The following is a 26029-nucleotide window of genomic DNA, read 5'->3' on the forward strand; positions in this document are numbered from 1 at the left end:
TATCTCCCCCACCAACTTCCTCTGACATGCCCAGCCTTTGCTGTGTTCTAGCACAGCCCTGCTGTTCAGTGAATGGACTAATGAAATCCTCTTGGCACAGGGCATATATTTTATTTATTAATTTCTTAAGATAGTCCCATGGATTGAGTGGTACTGTTCCCATTTTTCAGATGAGAAACTCAAGTCAGAAAGCTTAGAATTCACGACTGCTAGTGGATTTGGGATTGAAAAATTCTCCCTCCCCCTTTTAAACTCTCTACTTCATTTCTCTTTTTTTCCCTAAAAGTTTTGTTCTTGCATACCATCTACCAGGTTCTAAAAATGTGTCTGTGTGTATTTCCAGATGTTTGAGCTCAAGGACAAAAGTGGGCAAATGTGTCATTTTTTTTAGGGGAACATCTTGAATCTCCTCTATACCAGGGACCCTACTAGGTCTTTCAGCCCTTGGTATCTTCAGCAAGTTCTCCCCTATGTCATATATTCAATGCTGTATTTATAGCATTATTTTATAACTATTTGTTAGCATGTTCCTCTGGCCTTTTAAGTTGTGAGCTCCTTGAGAGAGAACAATTCTTCCTAAACACCTTGCTCAGTGCTTATCCAAAGGAATTCCTCAGTAAGTGCTTATGAATGAAAGGATATGTCATTTAAACTTCACAGGTGTTCTAAAATGTAGTTATTATTACCCCCATTTTACAGATGAGAAACTGAAGTTGAGGTGGAGTTAAATGACTTAACTACAACCATGGAGCCAGAATGCCCAGGGCTCTCTCCTGCATGGACAGTCATCTATCTAATAATATCTCGCTAAGTACCTCCAGGCCCAAGCAGACAACTAGATAATAAGTGGGAAAGCACTTTGGAAGAGATAAAGCTGTATATACAAACTAGATGTAATCATTATCATCATCAGCAGCACAACCGAGCTTAACTAAAGCACTTCCTTCCATTAAAAGCACTATGGAGAAACACTTAGAAAGACATTTTCCAGTTTGCGCAGCTCAGGATCCTATCTTTGCTACAGTCGTAGCTGTAAGAGTCACTCTTACTTTGGGGATGCTTGCAGAGCTGTGCCTGATTGAAGGCAAGCGCTTTCAGAAACAAACCCATCCCCACCCTGGAGACACATTACTCAGGGGTATGTGGCCAGGCCCTTCTGTTGCTGGTCACCCTTCTGGCTGGTTCAGCAAAAGGATCTTACTATAGTCCCCTCTATGGTGCACTGTGAGCTCCCCCAGGCAGGCGCTGTGTGTGAACCTGCCCACAGCCTGATGCCCAGCACAGGCACAAATGAGAAGTAAATGCCTATGGATGAAGTTTTGCACAAGGAAAGATTTTTTGGAGCATACTTATCATCAGTGGGCAACAAGGTGGTGATGCCAAGTAGGTGGTATACAAAGTGTCCACAGGCAATGAGGGTGCATGTTCAGGGAAGGGCAACCACACAGCCAAATTTACTTGCTTCCAGTGTCCAAATTGAAGACAAACCAATGGGAGTGTCACAGGTTAGGCTTTCTGGGAATTAGCCTCCAACACAGGGACTGACCTGCAGATATATTAGGAACAACTTCTGGGGCCAATACCTGTGGATGAGAGGGGAGGGAAGTGGTGGGAGGGGAGGGGAGAGAAGGGGAGGGATGGGCAAAGAGTGGGCAGATGGGAAGTCGAACAGTAATGCAGTCATAGTGATGGCTGAAGCCAACTATGGGAAGCTCTGAAGTTGGGGTCACTTTTACACACTTACATTGACTACCTACTGGATGACTGGGCGAGGCAGTTCTGAAGGGCAAGTAGTCCAGAGGGGGCTGTAAGCCAAGATCTTTCTGCCAGTAGCAATCTTGGCACGGGGGGAAGGGTGCCTCCTTGCAGGAGAATCTCAGCAGCACTCACAGCATCTTCCAGGGAAAATGTCCCGTTTCCACTGTATTTCAGTGGGGCACTCATATATTAGCAGGGAAACCTGCACGCTCTCTTTTACCTTCCTTGCAAAGTTCAGGGTAGAAGCATGTAGAATCACAGAAAGCAGTGGAATTGCTGGATTGTATGATATTCTATTTTTAATATTTTGAGGAAGCCCCATACTGTTTTCCATAGAGTCCGGACTAGTCTACATTCCGACCCACAGTGCATGGAAGTTCCCTTTCCCCACACCCTCACTAACACTTGTTTCCAGTCTTTTGGGTAACGGTTATTCTCACTGTGTGAGGTGTTATCTCATTGTAGCAATTTCACTGTAGATATCTACCTAAGAATAAATACAAAAAATACAAAAACACTAATTGGAAGGGGTATGTGCACGCTTATGTTCATTGCAGCACTGTTTACAATGGCCAAGCTATGGAAACAACATAAGTGCCCAATGACAGAGGACTGGATTAAGGAGATGTGGTAAATGCATACAAAGGAATACTACTCAGCTATAAAAAAGATGAAATATTTCCACTTGTGACAACATGGATGAAACTGCAGGGGATTATGGTAAGGGGATTATGAAAATAAGTCTGATGGAGAAAGACAAACACTGGAAGAAATTACTCCTATGTGGTGTATACAGAAACAAAACAAAGGAACAGACAAAGCTAAATCAAAACAATTTTACATCTGATCACAGAATTGAGGCTGCCAGAGGGCAGGGTGTGGGAGAAGAGGATTAAAGAGGGGGCCCAGTGGATTATGGTGAAGGACTATGGATGTTTTGTTGAGCATGGTGTTATAACATGCATCTAAATACGTGTGCACCTATATCCCTAAATCACATACAGAGTTCTAAATCAATGTTGCCCCAATTAAAAAAAAATACATAGATGTACTTTTCTAAGCTTCAAGGCATCCTCAATACCTGGTTGGTATTAAAACTGAAAATATTAGCTTAAAACTCAAGTAGAAACAACTTTTACCACCTTCGGATGGGAAACACTCATTTGAATTTTCCCTGATTAAAGTGACAAAGCCTCTGACCTACAGATTTGCTCTGTTTGGTATTCATGACTGATGTGTTTAGACTTTAATTCAATAGAGTAAACAATAAAGCATCCATTCAACTGCAATCCCTACCCAAATCTATCTGTATATATGGTCTGGCCTGATGCATTTATACCTATCTTGTTGCAACAGCATTTATTAATTTCATGCATTTATAATTTGACATGCAAGCACAAGATTTCTAAACCTAAAACCCATATAAAATTACAAAATAGGTGGTCTGAAAGCCTCACTATCACCATATGTCAAAATAATTGAAAATGGATACTAACTTCTAGAAAATAGAATAATACAACTCAGTGGGAGATAAAACAAAATGGGGGGGATTAACCTCATCCATACACCCACCTATTTGTATTCATTCATGCTATCAACACAATCTTATGAAGCTTGATTTGTTCTGGACTCCTAGCTAGCTAGTCACTGGGAAGTGAAAAATGAATAATACACAGTCCTTGTCAACAAGCAAAGAGACGTGCAAATATACCAAGAGCAGCTTGTGAATGAGCCGATGGGAAAATGAATGAAAGGTGAATGCCCAGTGCTATGGGTATGGCTTGTGGGGTTTAGAGAGGGCCCCTTAAATAAGAGAATAACAATTTCCCCTTTTGAAACCACTGGACTTTTCCAGGCTCAGAAGGTAGACAGGCATCCAGGAAAAAAGTATTACAGGCACAAAGGTGTGCCACTAAAAAAGGGACAGGTGTGACAGGGTGACATGAGGATGTCAGGAGAGAAATTATTCTCAATGTCTGCAGGCAAAATAATAATCAGCGACGTGTGTTAAAATGCAGGTTCACAGGTCACACTTTCAAAGGGACTGAGCAAAACTTGGGTGGGGTCCAGCAATCAGAATTCTCCCCAAAGTCTTCTTGGCTAAATAGCAGCAGTCTGGGGGCTATCTCTGTCTTGCCTTCAGTAGTAATACCTTAGATCTTCACCTGCCAACATGTTTGCAATAAACTTTTTGGTAATTGATACTTATCATCTTTAAATGATTTCTTCCTTTTTCTTCCTTTTTTTTGAAGTAGTTGATGAATTACATGAAATGTTTTTTGAGTATCTCTTGATATAATAATTTAAAATTCCTCTTTTCATGTATCAGAGCAATAATATCTGATTGGCCACAGGCTGGGATGTGAAAAGCTGTCTGCATTTGGGAAAAGGAGGCATTTGCAGTTTCTCACTTTGGCAGAGCGCCTACTATGTACTGGGCATTTTCCAAACATCTCAGTGAACCTTTGCAACAGCTCTGTGAATTTGCAGCTTTTTAAAATTCCACTTTCCATATGAGAAAATTGAGACTCAGAAAATGGAAAGTGCCTTGTCCAGGTCACAGATGCTGAATTGGAGCAAAAGTTTCCTTAAAACCACAGAAACAGGGCCTCCCCTGGTGGCGCAGTGGTTGAGCGCTGGGCTGCGAAGCTGCCCACAGCCTCTGCAGCGCCAGTTCGATCCCTGGCTGCTAGCGAGGGTCCTACATGGTGCACAGACCTCTCCTGCCATGCCTGCTGCTCCTGTCAGCAGTGTATTTCATCAGTCTGGCTGTTCTGTTCCCCACTCTGGCTCTGGTGAATTATCTCACCCTCCCGTGCTTCTGACTGTACCCAGTGCTTGTATGTATAAATAAATAAATAAATAAATAAATAAATAAATAAATCTTTAAAAAAAACAAAAAACCCACAGAAACAAGCAAGTGACAGGGTCTGGAGTTGCCTTAATACTGTTGCCATTCTTTTCTCAGAACAGATAATCTGTTAATTTCAGGTGCTATATATTTTAGTTTCATCTTGCTCTCTCATTAAATCCACATGCATTTACTAGGGGCTTCCTTGTGCTTATCAGGGGCAACAAAGGGAACACCCCAAAGAACAAAAAACACCCTTAAGACAGATTTGCTCCTGCTGAGGGTGCACAGTAACTGCAGTGAGAGTCCAGAAGAAAGGGCCATTTCCACAGGTGGAGAGAATCACAGAAGGCTTCCTATAGGAACCAGTGTTTTATCTGTACTTTGGTGTAAGAGTTCAATGCGCTGGATGGGAAGTGCTGGGAAGGAAATGGAAATCCCAACAGCCCTAGGGTGTCTGGCGACAGGGGCCAAGGCCAGTCACCATTTTCATCTCTGTGACACTCATAAGGCATTTGTCCAAGGCTAAGTGGAGCAGCTAAGTGCTTTCTCTCATTGGTAAACATCTTAGTGCTTTTCAAGAACTACGACACAAAAATGTTTCTGTTTGGAACAATTACTGTGACCATCACACACCTTCAGGTAAATTAACCTGTGAACGTACACCAATTCATAGCATCCTTTTAAAAAGCAGACATTGAAGTTGCTGGGTGCTGTTTTACTATAGAATGGCAAAAATGGCTCTTGAAGAAGCATTTCTTTCCACTCAGAAAGTGAGAAATAATAGCTGCTATTTATAAAAGACCTACTTTGTGTTGACTACTCCACATATACACTCTCTCATTACCCTTCATGAATGTGCTGGAAAGTCATGGCTGTTATCATTTTTTTTTGTTTTTTCATTATTTTTTAAATTTTATTTTTATATTCCCCATACAATTGCAACCCCCTTATTTTGACCCCAATCCCTTCTTTCCCTGCCCCCACCCCACAGTGTGTCTCCTGTCCATAGTTTGTTGATTTTGATTTTTTCTTTCTTATATTCTTTTTCCTGGTCCCTTATTTAGGTTTTCTAGATTCCTGCTATGAGTGAGACCATCCGGTATTTTTCTTTTTCTTTCTAGCTTATTTCGATGAGCATGATCCCTTCCTGCTCCATCCATGTTGCTGCAAATTGCATGTGTTTATCTTTTTTGAATGCTGAGTAATATTCCACGGTGTATATGTACCACATCTTCTTGATGCAGTCATCTATTTTTGGGCATTTGGGTTGTTTCCAAAAAAACCCAACTCAAAATGGATTAAAGAACTAGACAGAAGACCTGAAACCATAAAATACAAAGAAGGAAATATAGGCGAAACGCTACATGACATGCACCTCAAAGGCATCTTTACAGACACATCACCCAAAGCAGTGATAGTGAAGGAAAAGATAAACTGCTGGGACTACAACAAATTAAAGAGCTTCTGCACAGCAAAAGAGACAATAACCAAAACAAAGAGAAACCCCACCAACTGGCAGAAAATTTTTGCACCCAACACTAATGATAAAGGACTGTTCACAAAAATCTACAAAGAGCTGATGAGACTCAACAACAACAAAGAAAATAATCCAGTCAAAAAATGGGCAGAAGAGCTAAAAAGAAACTTCTCTCAAGAGGTAATACAAATGGCCAACAGGCATATGAAAAAATGTTATCATCATTTTGCAGATGAAGAAACTGAGGCTCAGCCTGTCTCCATCATCGTTCAGGGTCAAAACAATAAGAGGCAGACCTAGAATTGTGATCTCAGGCTGATGCCCAAACCCACATTATTCTCATTTTTTTGTGTGTATGGGAGGTGAAGGATCCCATTCTAGACACTCCGGGGCCGCTGGCTCCTCTGTTCCTCTGTCTACAGCTGTTCATCCTGGTCTCTAGTGCGCCTTTGTCTGCCCCAGAGTCTCGCCCTGTGGCTACCTCTGATCCAGCAGCCCTGCATGCTCAGCTCTGATCATGTGATAAATCCCCCAGGACAGCAAGGACAGGATTGTACCAAGGGCCCCCTGGTCATCCAGCTACCACGTTTTGTCCATATCAAGACATCGATGCCTCTGCATGTGCACAGAACTGCAACTCTACAGAAGACAAGTTGGTATTTGAATCCTGGCTTCCCCACAACCTAGTCAAGGGTGCCTGGCACCTCCATGCTGAGAACAGCACTGGGTGAGAAAGAAGGGTAGGGCTAGGGGGTATGTGATTCTGAGTGCAAAACCTTGCCACATCTTGGATGTGAGATACAGACAAGTCCTCAAATCTCAGTGTCAATATTTAGGTAAACCCAAAAACAGCACTATCTTGCGGGACTTGTTGTCAGTGTTAGATGAGTCTGGTGCATCAGTAACTGGTAATTCTTTTTAACTTCCACCCTCTTCCAGGCTGCACTGGATTGAACAGCAAAGTTGCAGCAGAGTAGTAGGAGATGAATAAAACAGGGTGAATCCTGAGCCTCATCTTCATCCCTGCCTCAAAAGTCTAGGGCAGGGGTTGGCAAACAATGGTCTTCAGGGCAAATATGGTCCATTGTCTGCTTTTATAAAATAAAAGTGTCTTGGAATATATTCATGGTCACTCATTTACATATTGTTATGGCTGTTTCCACCTTGTAACTTCAGGGCCCACAATACTTACTACTGGCTCCTTTCAGAAAAAGTTTCTTGTTTTTATATAATTTAATTAAGATTTGATATAAATCTTCATATATAAAGACAAACACAGGAATTCTCTGGTCTTGTCAGAAGCGATATAAATGTATTTTCTATTTGTTTTAATATAAAAATGCAATTGGATAAAATGAGCTCTTTCTGTGGTAGCTCCCAAAACACAAGCTTGTGGATTCCTGTCTTGTGTGGGACCTTTCCCTGGTGAAGAGGCTTCGAAGCATGCTTGCTTTTAAAATAAAGTCCTCTGTTCCTCTACCAACAACGCCTTTCATCATCTTGCTGTGGTCCATTTTTTCTACTTCGTTTCTCGGTCATTACACAACATTTATACTACATAGACTTCTTATAATTGTTTATTTTGCATTTCCCCCACTAACCACCCCCCCATAGGCAGGGATTTTTATTTGTTGTGCTAATTGTTAGGTCTCAGAGCCTTGCCAGTGCTTGATGCATAAATGAGAACCCCACAAATATTTGCAAAATGAATAAATGTGGATTTCACTGAAGTGATGGTTCAGTCAAAGTGTGCTGGAGGCTTTTATGTTCATGGAAGATTTGAGAACTTTTAGTGGGATGAGGTGGCCTCCCCATCTCTGTGAGAAGGGTGTATTTTTCCTACTTTAGAGATGAGACATCAGACTTTGGGTGACACGTGTCACCCAGGCTCTTGTTACAGTGCAGTTTCTGAGTCAGGTCTGAGCTGGGGCTTCTGGGGCTGCAGTCATAGCTGGTGGTGCATGAACCAACTTGGAATAGCACCCACTCAGGGTCTACCTCAAACTTGGCGAAAAGGAGTTAGACATCTGGAGATCATATGGGTCATTTCCTTTGAGTTCCCTTTTCTCCATTTCCCTGCATCTCTCACTAAGACATTTCGCTGCTCCCCACTGGGCTGCTCCCTATACTCCAGATCTGTCTCCAGATCTTCCCTTCACATCCACCCCATACCAGCATCTCCCGCCTTCCCCTTTCTGACTCATGTTCCTCTTCTTTCCCTCCATCTGTACCCAGGACATCCTGACTCTTCAAGTGATCCATCTTACTTTCCTCTTCTGTTTAGGCCACACTGGTCAAGAAGAAGTGCTTTTCCTCATGGACCTCAATGGGTGGCTTCCCCTCCAAACTCTACCCTATGACCCACACAAATGACTCCTCATAGCAGAGCACGACAGGTCATGCCCATACCCACCCACCCCCACTTTCATCTCTCTGAAGACCCACTACTATCAGCTCACTGCTGCCATGACCTTTTCTTCTCAGCTCTTGGTGTGATCCTCCTACCTCTCTGGTTGTTTGGCCAGTTTTCTCGTTCTCTGAGTTCCTAACTATGGTCAGTTCCTGAGCTGTCATTGAGTTTACACTGCAGAATCTGTGGCTTAGGATTGGCACCAGTTGAGAGGGCTTTGTTCATCATGGTACCTTGAAGTACAAATACTTCAATCTGTTACCTACACCCTCATACCATTCGTCATTGATTTCACCACGTGTCTGGCACAGTGCACTGTGCAGAGCGGCTCTGTACACTGGCTAACAGAGTGGGGAGGTGCATAGAGGTTGTGATGGGTCACTGTATGCCCATCTCTACGTGGAACACTGGTGCCATAAAAACCCCTGGAAGCCCAAAGACCTCCCCAGGGCCACTGCCCAACCCCCTTATGGTTTCTTAAAGGGGGAACAAAGAAAACATTTTGCAAGGCCAATGATGTGCCAGGCACTTTATACTATCATCTACTTCCCTCTCCAAGGTAGCTCTATGAGTTAGGTACTATTACCCCTATTTTAGCGCCAAGAGAAACAAGTCTCAAATTGTTCAGAAAAAATGGCTCAAGACTGCATACTGGTGAGTGATAGATATGGACTTGACCTCAGAGCTGTGTGATTCTGAAACCTCATTCTCTTTCACGAGGGCAACAAGATCCCATGTTGCCTTGTATCTCCATTACCTGCTCCCGTCTGAGCCTGTGGACCTCTGGGTCCACGCACTGGGCACAGATGTGGGGTGGAGAGCCTTTGCTGGCTCTGTTCTGGTCTGTGAGGCTTCAGCAGGTAATAATGACAGACATTGCCTTTCTCACAAGGCTCCAAGGGGTGGAGGAAGACATGGATTGACAGACAATATATTTGACTAAAGTCAGACATTCTGAGTTTTCATTCTACTATTTTGCTACCCAGATGTATGATTTCACATGCCTCAGTTTTCAAATGTGAAAACACATCTTAGGAATATGAGACTAATTCAGTATTGTTTAACTGCTTATTGCCAAGGGTATATTTCTAAAGTTTTTCTCTTTACTCTCCTGTTTTGTAAATGTCTGATTTAATGATGAAAAAAATCACATTAGAGTATAAAAAAATAAAAGAGACAATCAGCCATCTATAACCCCCAACACACTGATAGCTTGAGATAACTAATGCTAAACACCAAACAGATAATTCCACTTCAAAGCAAAGACCTTGGACATTTCAATTCCATGAAGCTGGTACTAGATATAGCCTTGATTCCCTGTAGACTTCCTGAAATGTGGGAGCTGCCAATAGATTTTTCCCCCTCACCTTTCAGCCCCTAGGGCAACCCATCCTCCTAGTAGACACAACTGGACCTACGAGTTGCTGACATGCTGATCCATATTTAGGTTTGCAAGTCCTGCAGGAGGACTGGTTGACCTCTTGATGGAATTTGGGGATTCCTAACTAGAAAAACACAATGACAAAGGGGAGAACACCCTTTCAAATCTCCAAAAATGGGGTGGGGAGGAGGAATCCAAGATGGCAGAAACAAAAAACATGAATGATGATAGTGCATTTTCAAACGGAAAGTATCTATGCAAACATAAAACTTTAGATCACGGGCAGACTTAGACAGAAGTGACTATGAGAAACCAACAGACACTTGGTTGGTGCAGGAAATGCATGCTACAGGTTCCCTTACTGGGCATGAAGCAAAGTTAAGACTGGGTCGATACTTACAAGTAATAGGAGTAGGAATAAGCATTTCTTCTATATATTGATGGGCAGTCAGATGAAGGAAATGTCCAAAAAGGGGGGAAAAGAAAAGACAAACAAACAAGAATTAGATTTATATGAAATCTTGATTCTTAGAAATGCACATAGTACTTCAGCACCCCTAAGCTAGGGGAGATGCAAGTTTCTCTGCTAATCATCTTTACTGAGAATCAGATATTTTCAGCAGTGGAAGAAATGGGAGCTACCCCTCCATGATAGAAAAACTCCCTATTCCTACAGAAGAAGTCAAGTCTCACTTTGGCTGGTTTAATGATTTGAAAGATTTTTTTATGGTCAACTAAAACTGGCTTCCTGCAATTATGACTTTTTGGTCTTGGGTCAGATTTCTGTGGATTTTGAGAAATAGTCTACTACTCTTTCACATGATCTAAGGAAAACCATAATGGCTCTGATCTTTTCTGTTTGTGGTCCAATCATGTCAGAATTTCTTTATTATGGTCATGCTAAAAGCAAGGAAACCCAAGTTGGGTCCCCAATGATCCCTATTTCCCAGGACTCACATTCTTGTATGGTGTCCTCCTATACTAAATCAAGGATCATTCCAAATGGCTAACAGAATGTGAAAGAGTTACAGCTGGGATTTTCAAGAATATATCAAAAAGCAGCCTTGCAGCTCTCTCTGGGTTTCTAGAACTCTCCCGTCGAACCCTGAGTTTCTATGCAAGTATACTGAGATCACCATGCTGGAGACACTACATAGAGACCACACGGTGAGGCCTTAAGATTGCAGGAAGAAAAAGAGACGTCCAATCAGGCCCCAGTCTTCCCAGCCCCAGCCAATAGTATTGTACAAAATGAGACCCTTGCTATCAGGGAACAGAATAAGTCATTCCTTTCAAGCCTGGACTAAAGTGCAGATTCATGAGAAAAATGAGTCACTAGATTTTATGGCTTATTTTTAAGCTACTAAATTTTAGGGAATAGTTTGTTATAGAGAAGTGGGAAACCAGAACAAAATTCAAACTTCACCATGAAAGAGGAAGACATGAAGGGAGAGGCATTCTAATCTTCAAACTTAACATAATATAACTTGAATAAACTCTCTGTATTCATTTCCTCATCTGTTTCTTATAGTAGTTGAATCTGAGCAGTACTTTTCAAATGACTAACAAATTAATAAAATAAACAAAACTAGTGTTCTCAGAGCCTGGGGATTCTGCAGAACAGCCTCATTATAATAATAAAGAAGTGGGATCTGAGTGAGTAGGGTTTTGGGTGTCCTACTATCCATAAAAGTCAGAGTCTCTCCATTATTATCTATTTTGTAAATTGGAATTTCATTTAAGATTCTGAATGCCTAAGAATTCTACTTTCCAAAAGAAAACTTGAAAATTACTACCTGAATTCTCTTTCTGATGTCTCTTCTAGCTCTTGGCTTCTGAACAATCAAATGACCCAAATAAGTCCATGATTTTTCTTTGTTACGACTTTTCTTAATATATAGGAAAATAGACAGGAATGCTTTCATTTTACAGACTTAGAGACCTGACAATAACTGATACATTTGTGGTTTGAGAAAAACTGCTGAATAATTCAGGTCCCCAAATATCTATAGGAGTAGGCAAGAATAGTTTCCCTCCCTCTTGAGTTACTTGGTTAATTGCAAACATTATCTAGCTTGGTTGGCACTAGGAGATGGAGTCTTGATGTGCACAGTATGGGAACATGTCCTCAGAGTCCCAAGTTTCCTCCTTGACTAGGAACTAGCCAAGGAAGGGCCATCTCTAGACTTTCATTTATCAGAAGAGCCTAATCTATAGCTCCAGAAGGAAAGCAACTCTGAGAGATAAGAAGCCACAGTAGAAGTAAAGCTTCATGCTTCCTTGGGGAACTGAGCTGAGGAAAATGAGCCTCAGTACAGCAAGATCTGGCTGCTTATAAAACTTCAACATTTTGAACCAAATGCCCAAGATGTTGAAAGAAGGTGAAGAACTCAGAATTGTGATGGGCAGGAAGAATCCATGCAAGTTGTAAAAACTTTTACTGACCATCTAGGTTGGTGCTGTGAGGGATAATCGCTCTTCTGCACTGCTGCCTCTATGGTTCAGTACCTGGAAATGTGATTTCCCAGGGGCAGAAACCTGAGAATCCAGACACCTATATTCTACATCAGCAGTGGACTGGGAACCAAGAAGCAAGTGTTCTCATCCCAGTTCTTTTGCATGTCACTGTGACTTCTTGATTCCTTCTCCTGAAATTGGCATGGATGACTGCCAGCTTCATTGGCTTTCAAGAGTGGAAGTATGATAAATCTTTGAATCCTAGAACCACCACTTGTTAACTGTGGTCTTTAGCAAGTCATTAAAAATTCCTGAGTTTCAGTTTCTCTTTCTCAATATTGGGGAAAATAATGATCTATTCCCAAGAATGTTAGGTGGGTGAATGGATGGATGGATGATGGATGGATGGATGGATGTATGCACTAATCAGTGGATGCTACTGTAGGAGTAATATTACATTGTACTAATATGAATTACATTGAAATTACATATATGTACAATGCATACAGTCGTTTAAGTTAATTATATTCACCTCAGTTAACACTAGATTATAATAAACACCTGCAATATGATAGGACTCAGTGAAGAATTTATGTTCCCACCTCATTCACAGATACAAGACTTTCTGCTCTTCACTCTGTAGGAATTTAAAAATTGTAATAAAATAAGAATTTATGTAGTGCTTACTATGTGTCAGGGATTTTCTTGGTTCTTATCATACATTAATTCACACATTCATCAAACCACCCAAATAGATAGGTATTAATGTCATCCCCACTTTGCAGATGAGAAAACTGAGATAAAAGGGTTAAGTAACTTGCCTGAGATCTCAGAGACAGCAAAAGGATTGGATAGCAACATGGTTCTAAAGTTCATGTTCTTAACCACTAGCCTGTGCTGCCTTTGAGGAAAGAAGAACACAGAAGTGTCTCGAGCAGTGCAGTGAGGCAGGCATGTCAAATGTTCTCTCTCTTAGTTGTCCCTACAACCTCATGGAACAAGAACTATTGTTGCCATTTTAGCTGAGGTTCCAATAGGTCACTCTTCAGTAAGTCTAAGGTTTCGTGTTGTTCAGGTCTCCATCCTGAGCCAAGATTTTCTCAGAGTCAGCAGAACAGACTGCATTCTTGGGGCCCCGGATGCACTCCATGTTCTAGAACCTCTGACTTTTCTGTGCTCCACCTTCAGGATTCACCTCTTTTTCTGGGCCACTTCCTCATGACTACATGTCCCTTAATCTTCAAACCACCTCTTCCAAGTAGCTTTTCTGAGTTATCCTGAATGTCACCAAAAGCCAGTACTAGCCTTGCCTCAACTTTAAGCAACTCCAGAATGATGGTTACTGATAAGCTTTGTTAATTGAGTATCTTTTCCCAATTAATTTCTAAAGTCTTCCAAGGCAAGGATTACAGTTCTTTACTCCATGATCCAAACACAGTATACATGTGCGTTTTCTCTAAGGTTTCAAGAAGATTTACTGAAGGTCTAAATTTACAAGGATATAGCAATATTGCAAGTAACAGATTGCCTGAGACCAAAAATCCTGAGCAGGAAGACAGCTGTGCTCAGAAAAAAAATAAAATAAATATAAAAAAACCCAAACTTAATAAATCACATACTGCAGAATCTTTTACCTTCGGAAAAGATTGACTTTAGGCACAGCCTCCTTTGTTTCATTTAAACAGATCTAAGTTATCTATTTAACCATCCATTTGATGAGCTAGTCATCCATCTAGTTTATAAATCCATCTGTCCATCTATTCATCCATCTATCCATCTATCAGTCCATCTGTCTGTCCATTCATCCAACTTTCCATCTATCCACCCACTCATCCTCCACTCAATTAGTCCATCTTTCCACCTAGACATCTATAAACCCACCTAACCATCCATTCACTCATCTACACATTCATCCAATAATCCAGCCATCATCCATTCAATCATATTTCCATTATTACTTTAGCAAAAACTTCATGAGGGCCTATTATACCTGTCTATGCCAAATGCCAAAGATAGGCAAATGAAATCCTGAAGCAGTCCACATGATAATGATTGCTGCATAATAAACAGTAGGAAGTCACTTACATGCCAGTAGATTGCTAAATACTGTTCTATGTATATTATTTAGACTATTTTATTTAATTAGCATTATGAGGATTATCCATGTTTTACAACTGAGGAAAGTAAGAGAAGGTACGTAACTTGCCAAAGTTTATATAGTTGGTAAATGGCAGTCTGACTTTAAAGGCCTGCATTAATAATCACTATGTTACACTGTCTTCTGGAGTAATAAATGGTATGATAAGGCAATGCAGGGAGCTGTGGGACCACATCTAAAGGGTGGGGAGGTGCAACAGGGGAGGTGTGTATTTTCTATGACATGAGTTGTAAAGGCACAGAGCAACCAGATGGAGTAAGGGGAAAGGTAATGACTGGCAAATGGAACTGTGTTCATGGAATGGATGGGTGGGTTGACAGGATGGAAATGTCAAAGTTGTGGCAGAGCCTGGTTTCCAAAGAACTTAAGGAAATTGGTCTCAGTCCCATAGGTCATTACAAGAAGCCAGAGAGCCAAGTGGCCAATTAGTATTTCTAGATTGATGATTCTGACAGGAATGTGAGAAAAAAAGTCAAAGAGGGAGAAGGATTAGGATTTTGAAAGCTACTACAAGGGTCAAAACAAGAGCTATTGGGGCTCTACTTTGCAATGATCATGGGCATGGAGAAGAGGAGGCAAATGTGAGAAGTGATTAAGCCCTAAAATGAGCAGGTGATTAAATATAAGCACAACGAGGAGGACTTCCCACTTTTTGGATTAAATAGTAAACAGAAGGAGGGCTCACTTTTCAGGGTGTGGGGTGAAGGAGCAATTTAGAATGATATTTGGGCTGCTTTCCTGCCCCAAAGAACCACTCCAAATTTGCCACACAGGTCAGCATCTCAGCGAGTCCTGTTTTATATTTCAGCCAAGTTAGATGGTGTTTAAGACTGTGGATGCCATTCTCAGATTGCCCAAGTTTGAGGTCTAGTTTTGCCACTTACTGCTATATGATTTGGGGCAATTTTCTCAATCTCTACTTGTTTCAGTTCTCTGGTCTATCACATAACATAATGGAATAGTGGCACTGTCTCTTTTGGCTCATCCTGTAGTTAGCGTTTCCTATCACCTCACAATTTTTTCCTGGATAGAAAGTATGTTTCCTGAAGCTTAACCCATGGTCCATACATCTTTCGCAAACTTCCTGCCTTTTCCCTCCACCCCCAAGGCTGGCTGTACTCCTGTGCTCAATGTTGATATTTGGGGCTGTGTTCTGAGTGAAGCTTTGCTGCTCAGGAGATGCAATGTTGATCCTGGCCTCCATCTGTTCTAATTTCGCTGGCTCCTCCATTTTCCATTCAACATGTTTTTAGGGAATCCCCAGTTATTTCAAAGCACATTTGTCATAGGATGAATCAGAAAAGGCAGCTGATAGTCCAGTGGAGAAGATAAGAGGTGAATACAAATGACACATGAAAGGCAGACCATAACATTGAGAGATGCTCATAGAAAGGATCCAGATGGTGAAGAGATTGTGCCTAGACTGGAGATCAGGAAGGGTTTATTGGAGAAGATGGATTGTGAATTAGATCTTAAATATAGATAATGTCTAGTCCTCTGGAACTGAGGAACACGGGCATTGGATGAGGAGGAAACATCCGAAGCAAAGGTATAGGAGTGGGGTGAGACCTCAGGAAACATGCAGAATCACTGTAGGTGGGGGACCATGGATTGAAAAAGCTATGATTAGAACCTAGACATGTGCTTCTTCCCTTGTTCTGACCCCATGAACCATTGTTAAAGGTGAAAAGGAGACTGATAGAAAATAAATGAATCCTGGTCTAGGCAATAGGCAACCCAGCTTCTGGTATTTTCCATTATTCTCTGCCTTTTACTATTACTGTGCTATTACTGTGAACAAATGTCTGGACATTTCTCTTCAGCTACAAGTTTCCTACCATCCTCTGATCTTCAGCATCAAGCCCTTGAATATAGGAAACATATCTGGGAGTACAAGTTTAATTTTTGAAATACTGCTCTGACTACAGTATGGAGGGTAGGTAAGGGGTTGGATCAGAGTCAGGGGACCCATAAAATAAAGCCATCAAGATGAGGGCAGAGATGGTGGAGAGTAAGAGAAGAGGGCATGACTAACAGACTGTAAACATGCAGGTTCCAAAGTGTTGGGCTGATGGATTCCCATCTGTTTGGCTAAGAGGATAAGAAGGGGTGTCATTAAGATGGGGACACATGGCTGGGAAATGGCTGGAGGGTAAGCAATGATTTTGGCTTTGATAATGAAAACCCTGAAGGATTTTCAAGGTAGATGTCCAGAGGCAGATAACACAGGGCAGTGTAGTTCTGGTGAGAAAAAGGGTAATTCTGGTGAGAAAAAGCAAAAGCAGAAGAACCTTCTCTCCCAGGTCATTTCCATTTTGAGTTGGCAAAACCACCAGGTAGTGTAATAAATACACAACTGAAGGACTGTGTGTGCAGGTGTATGTCGCTGGATGTTTCTGGGGTGGGTGGCTTGTGGGATGACTTGATGGATGAGGTAACACTTGGAAGACCTATATTCAGGGGCTTGGTGATGAAGATCGGAGAGTGATAGGAAACTTGTAGCTAAAGAGAAATGTCCAGACATTTGTTCATGGTAATAGCATGCACAAAGGCAGAGAATAATGGAAAACGATACCAGAAGCTGGAGTGCTTATTGCCTAGACCAGGATTCATTTATTTTCTATCAGTTTCCAAGGACTGATAGATTAGAAGGGAACAACATGGGGTCTGGAATCATAGAACCTTGGTTTGCTTTTCAGCGATGCCTAAGACCTTGGCCAACTCATATATATTTTCGAACCTCAGTTTTCTTTTCTAAAAAAACAGGAGTACCAACAGTCTCTTCTATGACTGATTATTCATAGGATTGAAATCAGAATATGGCAGCAGTTTAAATGGAGAATGAACAAACTCATTAGGCCAGTGCCTTTAGCATCTTAACAGAATAGTGAAGATGGTAATAGCAACCATAGCAATAGCATTACTGATAGCAATGCCAACAGGTAACATGGTAATAGCAGATGGCGTATTAGCAATGGCTGGCATGGTACAGTCAATGGTCATGTGCAAGATGAATGTCCCTGTTGATCTTGTGCATTGTGATCCTTTGGTAGGTACAGGGAACAAAGCTTGACCCAAGAATTATCCCATGTGAGCATCAGAACAGCCACATGACTTTGCTGCGTCTCACAGGTGGGAAGGCAAAGTCTGCATTGGGATGACTTGCCTGTTATTCAGGGCTTTCTTCTCCTTTAAAACTTGTTCCTTTTAGGAAACTATGGACAGCATTCTGGACAGCAGTAAGTGACAGACTCAATTAACCGATGAGGTTTCCCCTATATTTGTTTATGGGGCCAGGTCTGAAGAGGTGAAGGCTTCCACCCAGCCTTTCACTGTACTTTGGGGGCATCTTGAGACACAAGAAAACTGTAAGCTAATGGAAAGAATGTAGGTCCATGTTTAATCTCGCTCTTCTCCCATACTCATCTGTAAATCACTACTATCAACTAGGTCAGCAGAATGTCTCATTTTCTCAATAAGATGCCACACATGTAAACCCTGATCAGTACGCTGCACTCCTGCCCCAGCCCCTGCAAGCACATCTGAGTTTTGCCTCTTGGGAAGAAATGGTGATCATGTGATGTCTGCTGGTTGGGTCTATGGACAATTTTGATAGAGTTGAGAGCTGATGAAGACATGCAGGAGAGGTTAAAAGCATACAAAGTACTCGCTTTATGCTTGTTCCCACCCTGGAAAAAAAAAAACCCTTTCTTCCCTCCACAAAAGTCACACATTTCAGAAATAGCTGTTGAGAAGGAAGTGAAATTTTCTTCACAAGCTTACAGACGATGGTGACGTGGGTTAAGCCAGGCTTTAGAAAGAGCAAAATTGGAAGAGCGTATCTGACTTACAAATCAGTGGCAAAGAATGAGAACATTTCAGGTCTATCAAAGAAGAAAGCAAATCTATTAAATTGGTTACTTTGTCCAGGTAGACAATCCCAAACTCACCTATGCTTCCAATGTGCCTACGACTTTCAGAAACACATCAATGATCTTATGTGAGTAATGTGCTTACTGCCTCCTGGTAAATTACATATTGTGTTTGACTTCATCTAATAGCAAGTCACTGGGACACACAATATGGCCACGTTTTATGGATGATGATGATGATGATGATGATGATAATGTAGTACTGATATTAACCCGTTGGGGGCTCTTGACCCCCAATATTTACATAATATCGTCCCCTCCCTCTACTCTCTCCAACACTGAATGAGTAGATTGCTAAGAACCTTAACTCTAGGTCATTCTGCTAGCGGCCTAAGGAAAGGAGTGATTCTCTAAGGCTAATGATGTCAAGAAAGGACAAGGTCCTACTCATCAGATGCCTGGTCAGAGGGTGGACTGCCTGATTCAGGACAGAACACAGAGACACAGGAACATTCTGGGGCCAAGCTAGCAGGGAGAAGACTAACTGCATGTATAATGGGGACCCCAGGATTTTTGTCCTACTGATGACTGGAAATAGGGGACACTGTCTTTTTTTTAACTTCCTACATTTATATCCACGTGACTCCTTAGGCAGAAGCTGATATTTGTCTTTGGGACATTCTGTCCCTCTGTTCTGGTGGGGAGCAGGCTTCATGAGCACTTTCTGTCCTAATCATGGGAGCAAGTCCTCATAACTGAGGTACCCTGAGCTCTGTGATACCCAAACCAAGAGCTTCAGGATGAGATGTTAGGTAGTTCATCCAACATAAACATCACTGAACTGGGGCAGGGCACCTTGCAGTACACATAATTATAATGCACTGAAGTGTTTTGTTTGCTCTGGAGGAATGGGGGAGTGGGAAGGCGGAGACCAAAGTTGGGATCCGGGCATAGTGATGGAGAAGATGTGGAGGTAGCTGTGAGTATGGACACATGGTTCCAGATCAGGGGCCAAGGATAGCTGGGCAGGAGGATGCCCTGGAAGAGTAGGCAGTGCTCTTAAGGGACACTAGTAGCTGGTATTCATCAGCTTTTCAGGATGAACACTTTCCCTCTGCCATTCTCTTGTGTTGTCCCCAGGCCTTGTGAATGTCTCATAAACAGAAGATGGCAGTGTGGTGATAAGGGAGAATCTCACCACAATGGGGATGAGAGGAATCTATCCAGCTTTCATGAGCAATATAGGCTAGAGCAAACACGCAAGATGTGATATAGCTGTCAGCTGATCAGAGGTGTCCAGGTAGACAGACTTTTGAGAGATGACAAATGGCAACAATCTAGTTGGAAATGTTTAGTGGGAAGTAGGCTACGCAGGAGCCTTCCCTGGAGACTCTTACACTGTTAAAGGCTTTATCCCTGTTCTGCAAAGGGCAGCCTGGGATGCTGCAGCTTGCCCAAAGGGAGATCAGGGATGAATGGAGGTAAGGCAGGTGAGGCATTACTTTCCTACATCTGAATTTCCAGATTCATCTGTGTTCCTGGGGGTCCCCAGTTATCTTAATGATGACCAATTACGACAGAGCAGTGGATGCTGAGAAGACTCATGTCATAGTCATTACATGAAATCCATGGTACACCAAGGTGGCCCCGCCATAGGAGTCACTGGCCCCATCTCAGGGTCACTCACTAAGCAGGCACACACACCTTCAGACACCAACTCAATGAGCCACCATTGGCTCAAGTACTTGAGGCCTCAGCAATCATATTGGAAGGTTCCTGCTCGGAAGTGATAGACAGAGCAAGATCCTAGACACGGGCAATGATGGGGCCACTTGGGGTCAGCAGAGTCTGTAGGGAAGCAAAGGAGACTCACCTCCTCTTGATGGTGAGCATCACACCGAGGAGAATGATGATGAACATGAGGAGGCCCGCGATCACACCGGCCATCTTCACAGTGTTGTCCACCTGCTTTTCTGGTTCTACTGTGTTAGAGTTCTGAGTAGAGGCTCCTAGGAAAAGGGAAAGAGAAAGGTGTTGAAAAGTCCTACATACGAGGCTAGATAATAATTTTAATGACAACCACTTCCATTTATTGTGCACTAACTATATGCCAGACATTGTGCTAAGACGTTAGATACCTTGTCCTCTTCATCCTTTGAGGTTTATACCTTGTGAGGTTGAAGTTATTTTATTGTGTTTTGCAGATGAAGAAATTGAGATGCAGAGAAATCTAAGTGTCCAAATTATACATACTGGGATGGGACATTGTCCTTCAGTGAGTCACCGGGGTGTACTTTGTCTCTATGATCCAACCAGGGAATTACAGTTCCAGCTCTTGGATTCACATAAATTTTTCTAAATTCTACTTTATTATTTCAAGTAATTAGTGAAAAGAGCAGCTTTATATTATGATAGCACAAGTAAAAGCACTGGATTTTTAAAAATCAACACATGAAATTTTGCTAAGTGACTTATAGGAAACAAATGGTTGGCAGAAATTTAGTATAGTAAAGGCAAATGTCCAGGTCAAAAGACACTTGTCACTGACTAATTCCATTTCTGGAATTTGGTACTGATGGCTCATGTTCTGCTCAGTATTAACTCACTGACTCCATTCCCGATGGAGTAAGGCAGAGGACATATAACATCCTCTGCTCCGTGCTGGACCACTTCATGGGTCCATCTTGGTCAGTCCTCATAAATGTTCCAAAAATCAGACACTGTTCTTTCCATTTTATAGATGAGAAACCGAGAAAACTTGCTCAGTCACAAAGCTTCTGAGAAAGGTCAGGGGCATGATTCTAAGGTTCTCTGACTGTAAATCTAGTCTCAACAGTCACAAACTTTGACTAGTCCCACCATGCCCCTCTCCCAGAGCTAATGCCACAGCAGGAATAGCAACAGAATGCCCAGCTTGGCCCCTTCCAACAGGATGCCAGGGAGCAGAGGCAATTGCCCTTGTGGGCATGTACATGATCACTTCTGGAGGGTGTTCCAACACCCTAAGTAAATTTCTTCCCACTGCTTTTCATATTCCCATTGATGCTGTGTTGTGAGAGGTGGCTTAAATCTAAAGAATCATCTTCCTGACCCACCCTGACTTTTTGCTATATCAGCACCTGCCCATCCTTCCTCAGAGACTGCATCCTCTTTTGTTGACTTTGCCTCTGGGAGAGCTCCGTGCTCTCTTCTCTAAATTCTGATAATGCTCTGCAACACTTTGCACATCCCCCTGTGTTCCAGTATTATTAGTTATTTCTTTCCCCATCTGTCTCCTCCAGTGGTCTGCAAGGTCCTCAGGGGCAACATTACGCCTCTTTTATCTTTGTTTCCTCAAGTTAGTGCAGAGCCTGGCTCGTAATAGGTGTTCCCTTAATGTTTGTGGTTGTTCAATGTTTAGCTGAAGGAATGACATCTCTGCCCACACACATTTGTTCTCATGGAACTAAATTGAGTTTCTCCTTTTTTCAGCCATGTGTTCACAGAACTCAGCTGAGTTGAAGGAAGGCTAATGCCCATAAGCTATGGTTCTGATTCCCCAAGCTCACCGATGTTTGTGATGTTTAAGAACAGCCCTCCAGCACAATGATGCATCTCCTCTTCTTGCTTAAAAGCATCAACTGTTTCCTTTGCCAGAGCACTTGCCCCAGTCTCTCTTGTAACTTAGCTAAGCTGGGTTTACTTGAGTCAAGTCTCCCTAGAGAACACAGAGAGTCTTCCAGAACAGCATGCACATACTATTCATCTCTCTAATGTCAGCTTCTAGCATTGGCCTCCCTCATAATTGTTGGTTAACAGATGATTATTAAATGACATAGAGGCTAGTGAACCACAGTTGCTTGCTTCATTTATTCATCAATCATTCATTAATTTGCTCCTGATTTCCCATGTACTGTGTGCTAAACTATGCCTACTATGGGGTCAGAGGCCTCCTCCTGGAAGGACTTATGGATGGAGGATTTTATTTAGTTCCCTTCATCAGCTAAAGGCAAGACCAGTCCATCAAATCCTGGGACTGAGTATGGTCTGCTGATCTTTAGCCTAGCAGTTCCTTAGGGAGTTAGTCAACCGCCTGCTTGGCAGCTCTGGTTTCACATAGCACAGTGCTGAATAGCTGGGTCTCATTCTGAGTAGCCTCCTTTCCCCTTTCCCAGTTTGGAGACATGGTTTCTGAGAGATTTCTAGTCCAGGTGTACCAAGATTCCTCTCAATACAGCCAGAGGCTGTTTTTTGTTTTGGATTTGGAGGGAGAGCTAGCTCTGGAATATTCACTCACTGGTATCGCTAAAGTTTACTTAGTGCTGCTACAAGATCCATTCTAGAGATTGGGGGTGCAAAGATAAAGGGGCCCTGCAGAGGCTCCTATTATCCTAGGAGTGCGCTTCACATTTTATCCTTTCAATAAATACTCATAAGCACCCACAATACAACAATACAGACATTTGGTAATGCAGTGGAAAGCAAACAGATTCAGTTTTGCTCTCAACAAACCTACAACTGGTGGTGGGTGGGGCTCAGGGGATAGGTTTAATAAACCAAGAATCAATAATAGTAAGTTGTCAACTCTGTTAAGGATTGGGACGAGAGGCACATGACATGTGGAAAGTACCTAGTATGGAGATGAATCACTTCTGAGAGGAAGTAAAGTGGCTGGTGGGTGAGCGCCAAGGGACAACAGCAATTACTAGGCGAAGGGAGCAGGAGGGGAGCACATAGGAGCAGTAGAGGAGCCAGCACTGACGAAGGCTGCGTGAGGAGCCTGGTGCATTCAAGAATTGAAGGAAATACAGTGTCACGAGGATGAGAAAGCAGGGAGAGTATGGGGAGAGAAGCTGGAGAGGGCAGCCGGTCTCGGCTGACACTGAGTCACAGTGAGAGTTTCTGTTGTATCCCCCATAAACACAGAGAGCCATTTAGGGGTTGTCCACAGAGCAATGATTTGGTCAGATCTGTATTTGCAACAGGTCATTCCAGATTCATTGTGAAGGCAGGTGGCTTGGAGAGAAGAGTTTTGATAAAGGATAGTTGCTCAAGTGACGGCAGTGGCGCTATAACAATAAAAAAGGTATCTCTCTCTCTATCTATGTATCTATCTACCTATCTAGTCTGTTGATGGATTAGCTATGGGGAATAAAGGAGAGAGAACTGTTGAGGATGACCCATCTTTGGTTCTTATAACAAGGTGAATGATGGTGTTGTTTATGAGTTCAGGAAACAGAACAGATTTAGAGGGAAACTAAAACAGGGATGTTTGGGATAATTTGAGCTTGATAAATCCTCTAGAATAGTAGACAGTTTAAAATTCAGATCTGGAGCTCCAAAAAGAGGTCTGAGTAAGTGACCCATGGAGAGAATAAAGAGTGAATTCAGTAGCAGGCTTAGATGGAGACTTGAGAGTCTGCAATGTTTAGTGAATGGGCAGAGGAAGACAAACTGCAGGGGAGACAGAGAACAAGTGGCCAGACAGGTGAGAAAAAAGCCAGAAGAGTGACCAGGGACCAAGAGAAGTTTGATAAAGGAAGGAGTAATCAGCTGTGTCAAATGCTGCTCCTAGTGTAGAATCAAGCTCCAAACCCAAAGCAAAATGAAGATCTTGTATGAGCATTAGAGATTCATTCCCAGGTATATTCCAAGGTTGTGACCATCAACCATATTAGGACATCCTTGAGGGTTGCAGAGGAATATCCAGGGGCTTCAGGGACACTGTCTGGAAGGCCAGAGGCCAGTGGTTTGGATAAACCAATGAGTTCAGTCAACAGGTATCTGAGCTGAAATCACAGACTATATGGAAGTTATTAGGAGGAGTCACGCTTGGCTGGTACAGCTGGTTTTCAGACACAGGAATGTGGGCTGCTCCGCAACATGGCAAGTCCTACTCTTATTTCAGACCCTTTAAAGGGCACCTGTTCTAGCTACTAGGGCTGTGTGTGAAGGGAGTGTGCTGAGAATGTTTAAAGGTGATACAGGGCTCTGGGACCAAAGGCCAAACAGCATTCACATGTGGCTTGTACATCTGAGAGCAGGGAAGGTGGGAGAGACAGAGGTGGGTTAGTCCTTATGAACAGTCAGAAGTGTGTTCTGGGGCTACATTAAAAGAGCTCAATGGAGCAGATCAGACTGTGATAAGATTTATAGGGGAGCATATCAGGGGTGGCGAATGATGGGGCCTTCTGGCAAAGTGATCATCTGTCTCAGGCAAACATGGAGCACCTCATCAAACAGAAGCTTAATTACTAGTACTTTTCAAAAACAGCTTAAATGTACTGACTGAAGACTGAGTGCTGAGCAATGTGCTAAGTACTTTTCTTACATTATGTAATTTAGTCTCCACAAAACTCAACACAGAAGGTGTTCACTTTATTTTCCCTCTTCGGCAGATTAGGGAATGTCGCAAAAGGGTCAAGTGACCTGTTCAAGGTCACATAACTAGTGAATTTTAGAGCTGGGATTCTGTGTGTAGTGAACAATGATGGAGTTGTTGTTAAAGTAATGGTTCCATAGAGAAGGTTGACCATCTGACTCACTGGCTGGAAATCCAAGGGATCTTTTCAGAGACATAGAACAGGAATTCTTTCCTGTTGGATTACTTTTGCCATAACCTCACGCTTTTCACAACAGTCAAACTATCAATCCCCAATCCCTTCAAAAAGGTTTCCGGACCAAGGTGATTTTTGTCTATTCAGCCGGGACCAGGATTCTGAGAACTGGGAGAAGGGGGAGGGACTTGGATGTACCCTCTTCATCTCTGCCCTCTGCTGGAAGCCAACCTGAGACTAGTCCAAGTAAATCAGATCTGGCAACTAGGCACTAGGTGGTAGATTTATCCAACTGGACAGCTTTCAGGCTCTGTTGGAGTCCCCTGTGTGATGTAGTCATCCAAAACAATCTTGTGAACTCAGTCTGCATGGACAGGAGGCTACTGTCTCCAACATGAATCTGCATGCCCAACCCTCTACCCCGACCAGCTGTGCCCTGAGTGCTCTGAGCACTCCCAAAGGCTGAGCCCGTCCTCCCAAAGCAGCTGCTGCTGCCTCTACTCTTTCTACAAAAGCTATGGCAGCTTAGAATCCAGTCTCCTCCTAGCTCCAGTCCAGAGTCCACATTTGACTTTCAATATGCTACCTCTTCACTCTTACATATGGAAACCTGTGCCCAAGGTATAGCTCTTGGTCTCTTGAAGTCTATCCTCTGCTCTCAATACTTACTCCATATAGGGCCCCGTCACCAACTTCTGCATCCCTATCATCTCCCGTGCCACCAAATAAACATCCCAGTTGATTTTCCTTCCCAAGAGATCCAATGGCCCTGAGATCCAATCAGGGCAATGCTCTATTCCACACTAGTCAGATTACCAGTACTAGAGGCTTGTACAGTTGTGGAGACCTCCAGGTTGAAGATGGGCCAAGAGCCTTGACATGCAAGTGTAGTACAAAGACCAGAAGCATTACCTGGGAGCACATCACAAACACAGACTTTTGGGCCCCATCCTAGATCTACTGAAGCGGCATCTGCATTTTAATAGGATCTCTAGGTCACTGAGGTACACACCGAGGTTCAGAAATCATTGACTTTGGAAGAATATTAGCAGGAATCAGGGTTTTTCAGCATAGAGAAGGCAAGAGTCAAGTGACACCTAATCCGTGCCTCCAAAAAGTTGAAGGA

General features: G+C 42.6%; 1 protein-coding gene across 2 annotated transcripts in view; it reads right to left on the bottom strand.

The window, feature by feature from the left end:
- The window catches only part of PTPRT (protein tyrosine phosphatase receptor type T), a 917718-nt gene that overhangs the window by 116571 nt on the left and 775118 nt on the right, over positions 1-26029 (bottom strand). For both annotated transcript variants that reach the window (XM_054697687.1, XM_054697683.1), the window contains exons 14-15: positions 20241-20376; positions 10281-10310 (exon numbers count right to left, since the gene is read on the bottom strand). In XM_054697687.1, coding sequence (XP_054553662.1) covers positions 10281-10310; positions 20241-20376 — 166 coding nt within the window. The remainder of the gene's footprint in view (positions 1-10280; positions 10311-20240; positions 20377-26029) is intronic.

This window comes from Talpa occidentalis, unplaced genomic scaffold (assembly GCF_014898055.3).
Source record: "Talpa occidentalis isolate TD23 unplaced genomic scaffold, MPIMG_talOcc4v2.1 talOcc4.10, whole genome shotgun sequence".
In the NCBI taxonomy this organism is placed as follows: domain Eukaryota; kingdom Metazoa; phylum Chordata; class Mammalia; order Eulipotyphla; family Talpidae; genus Talpa; species Talpa occidentalis.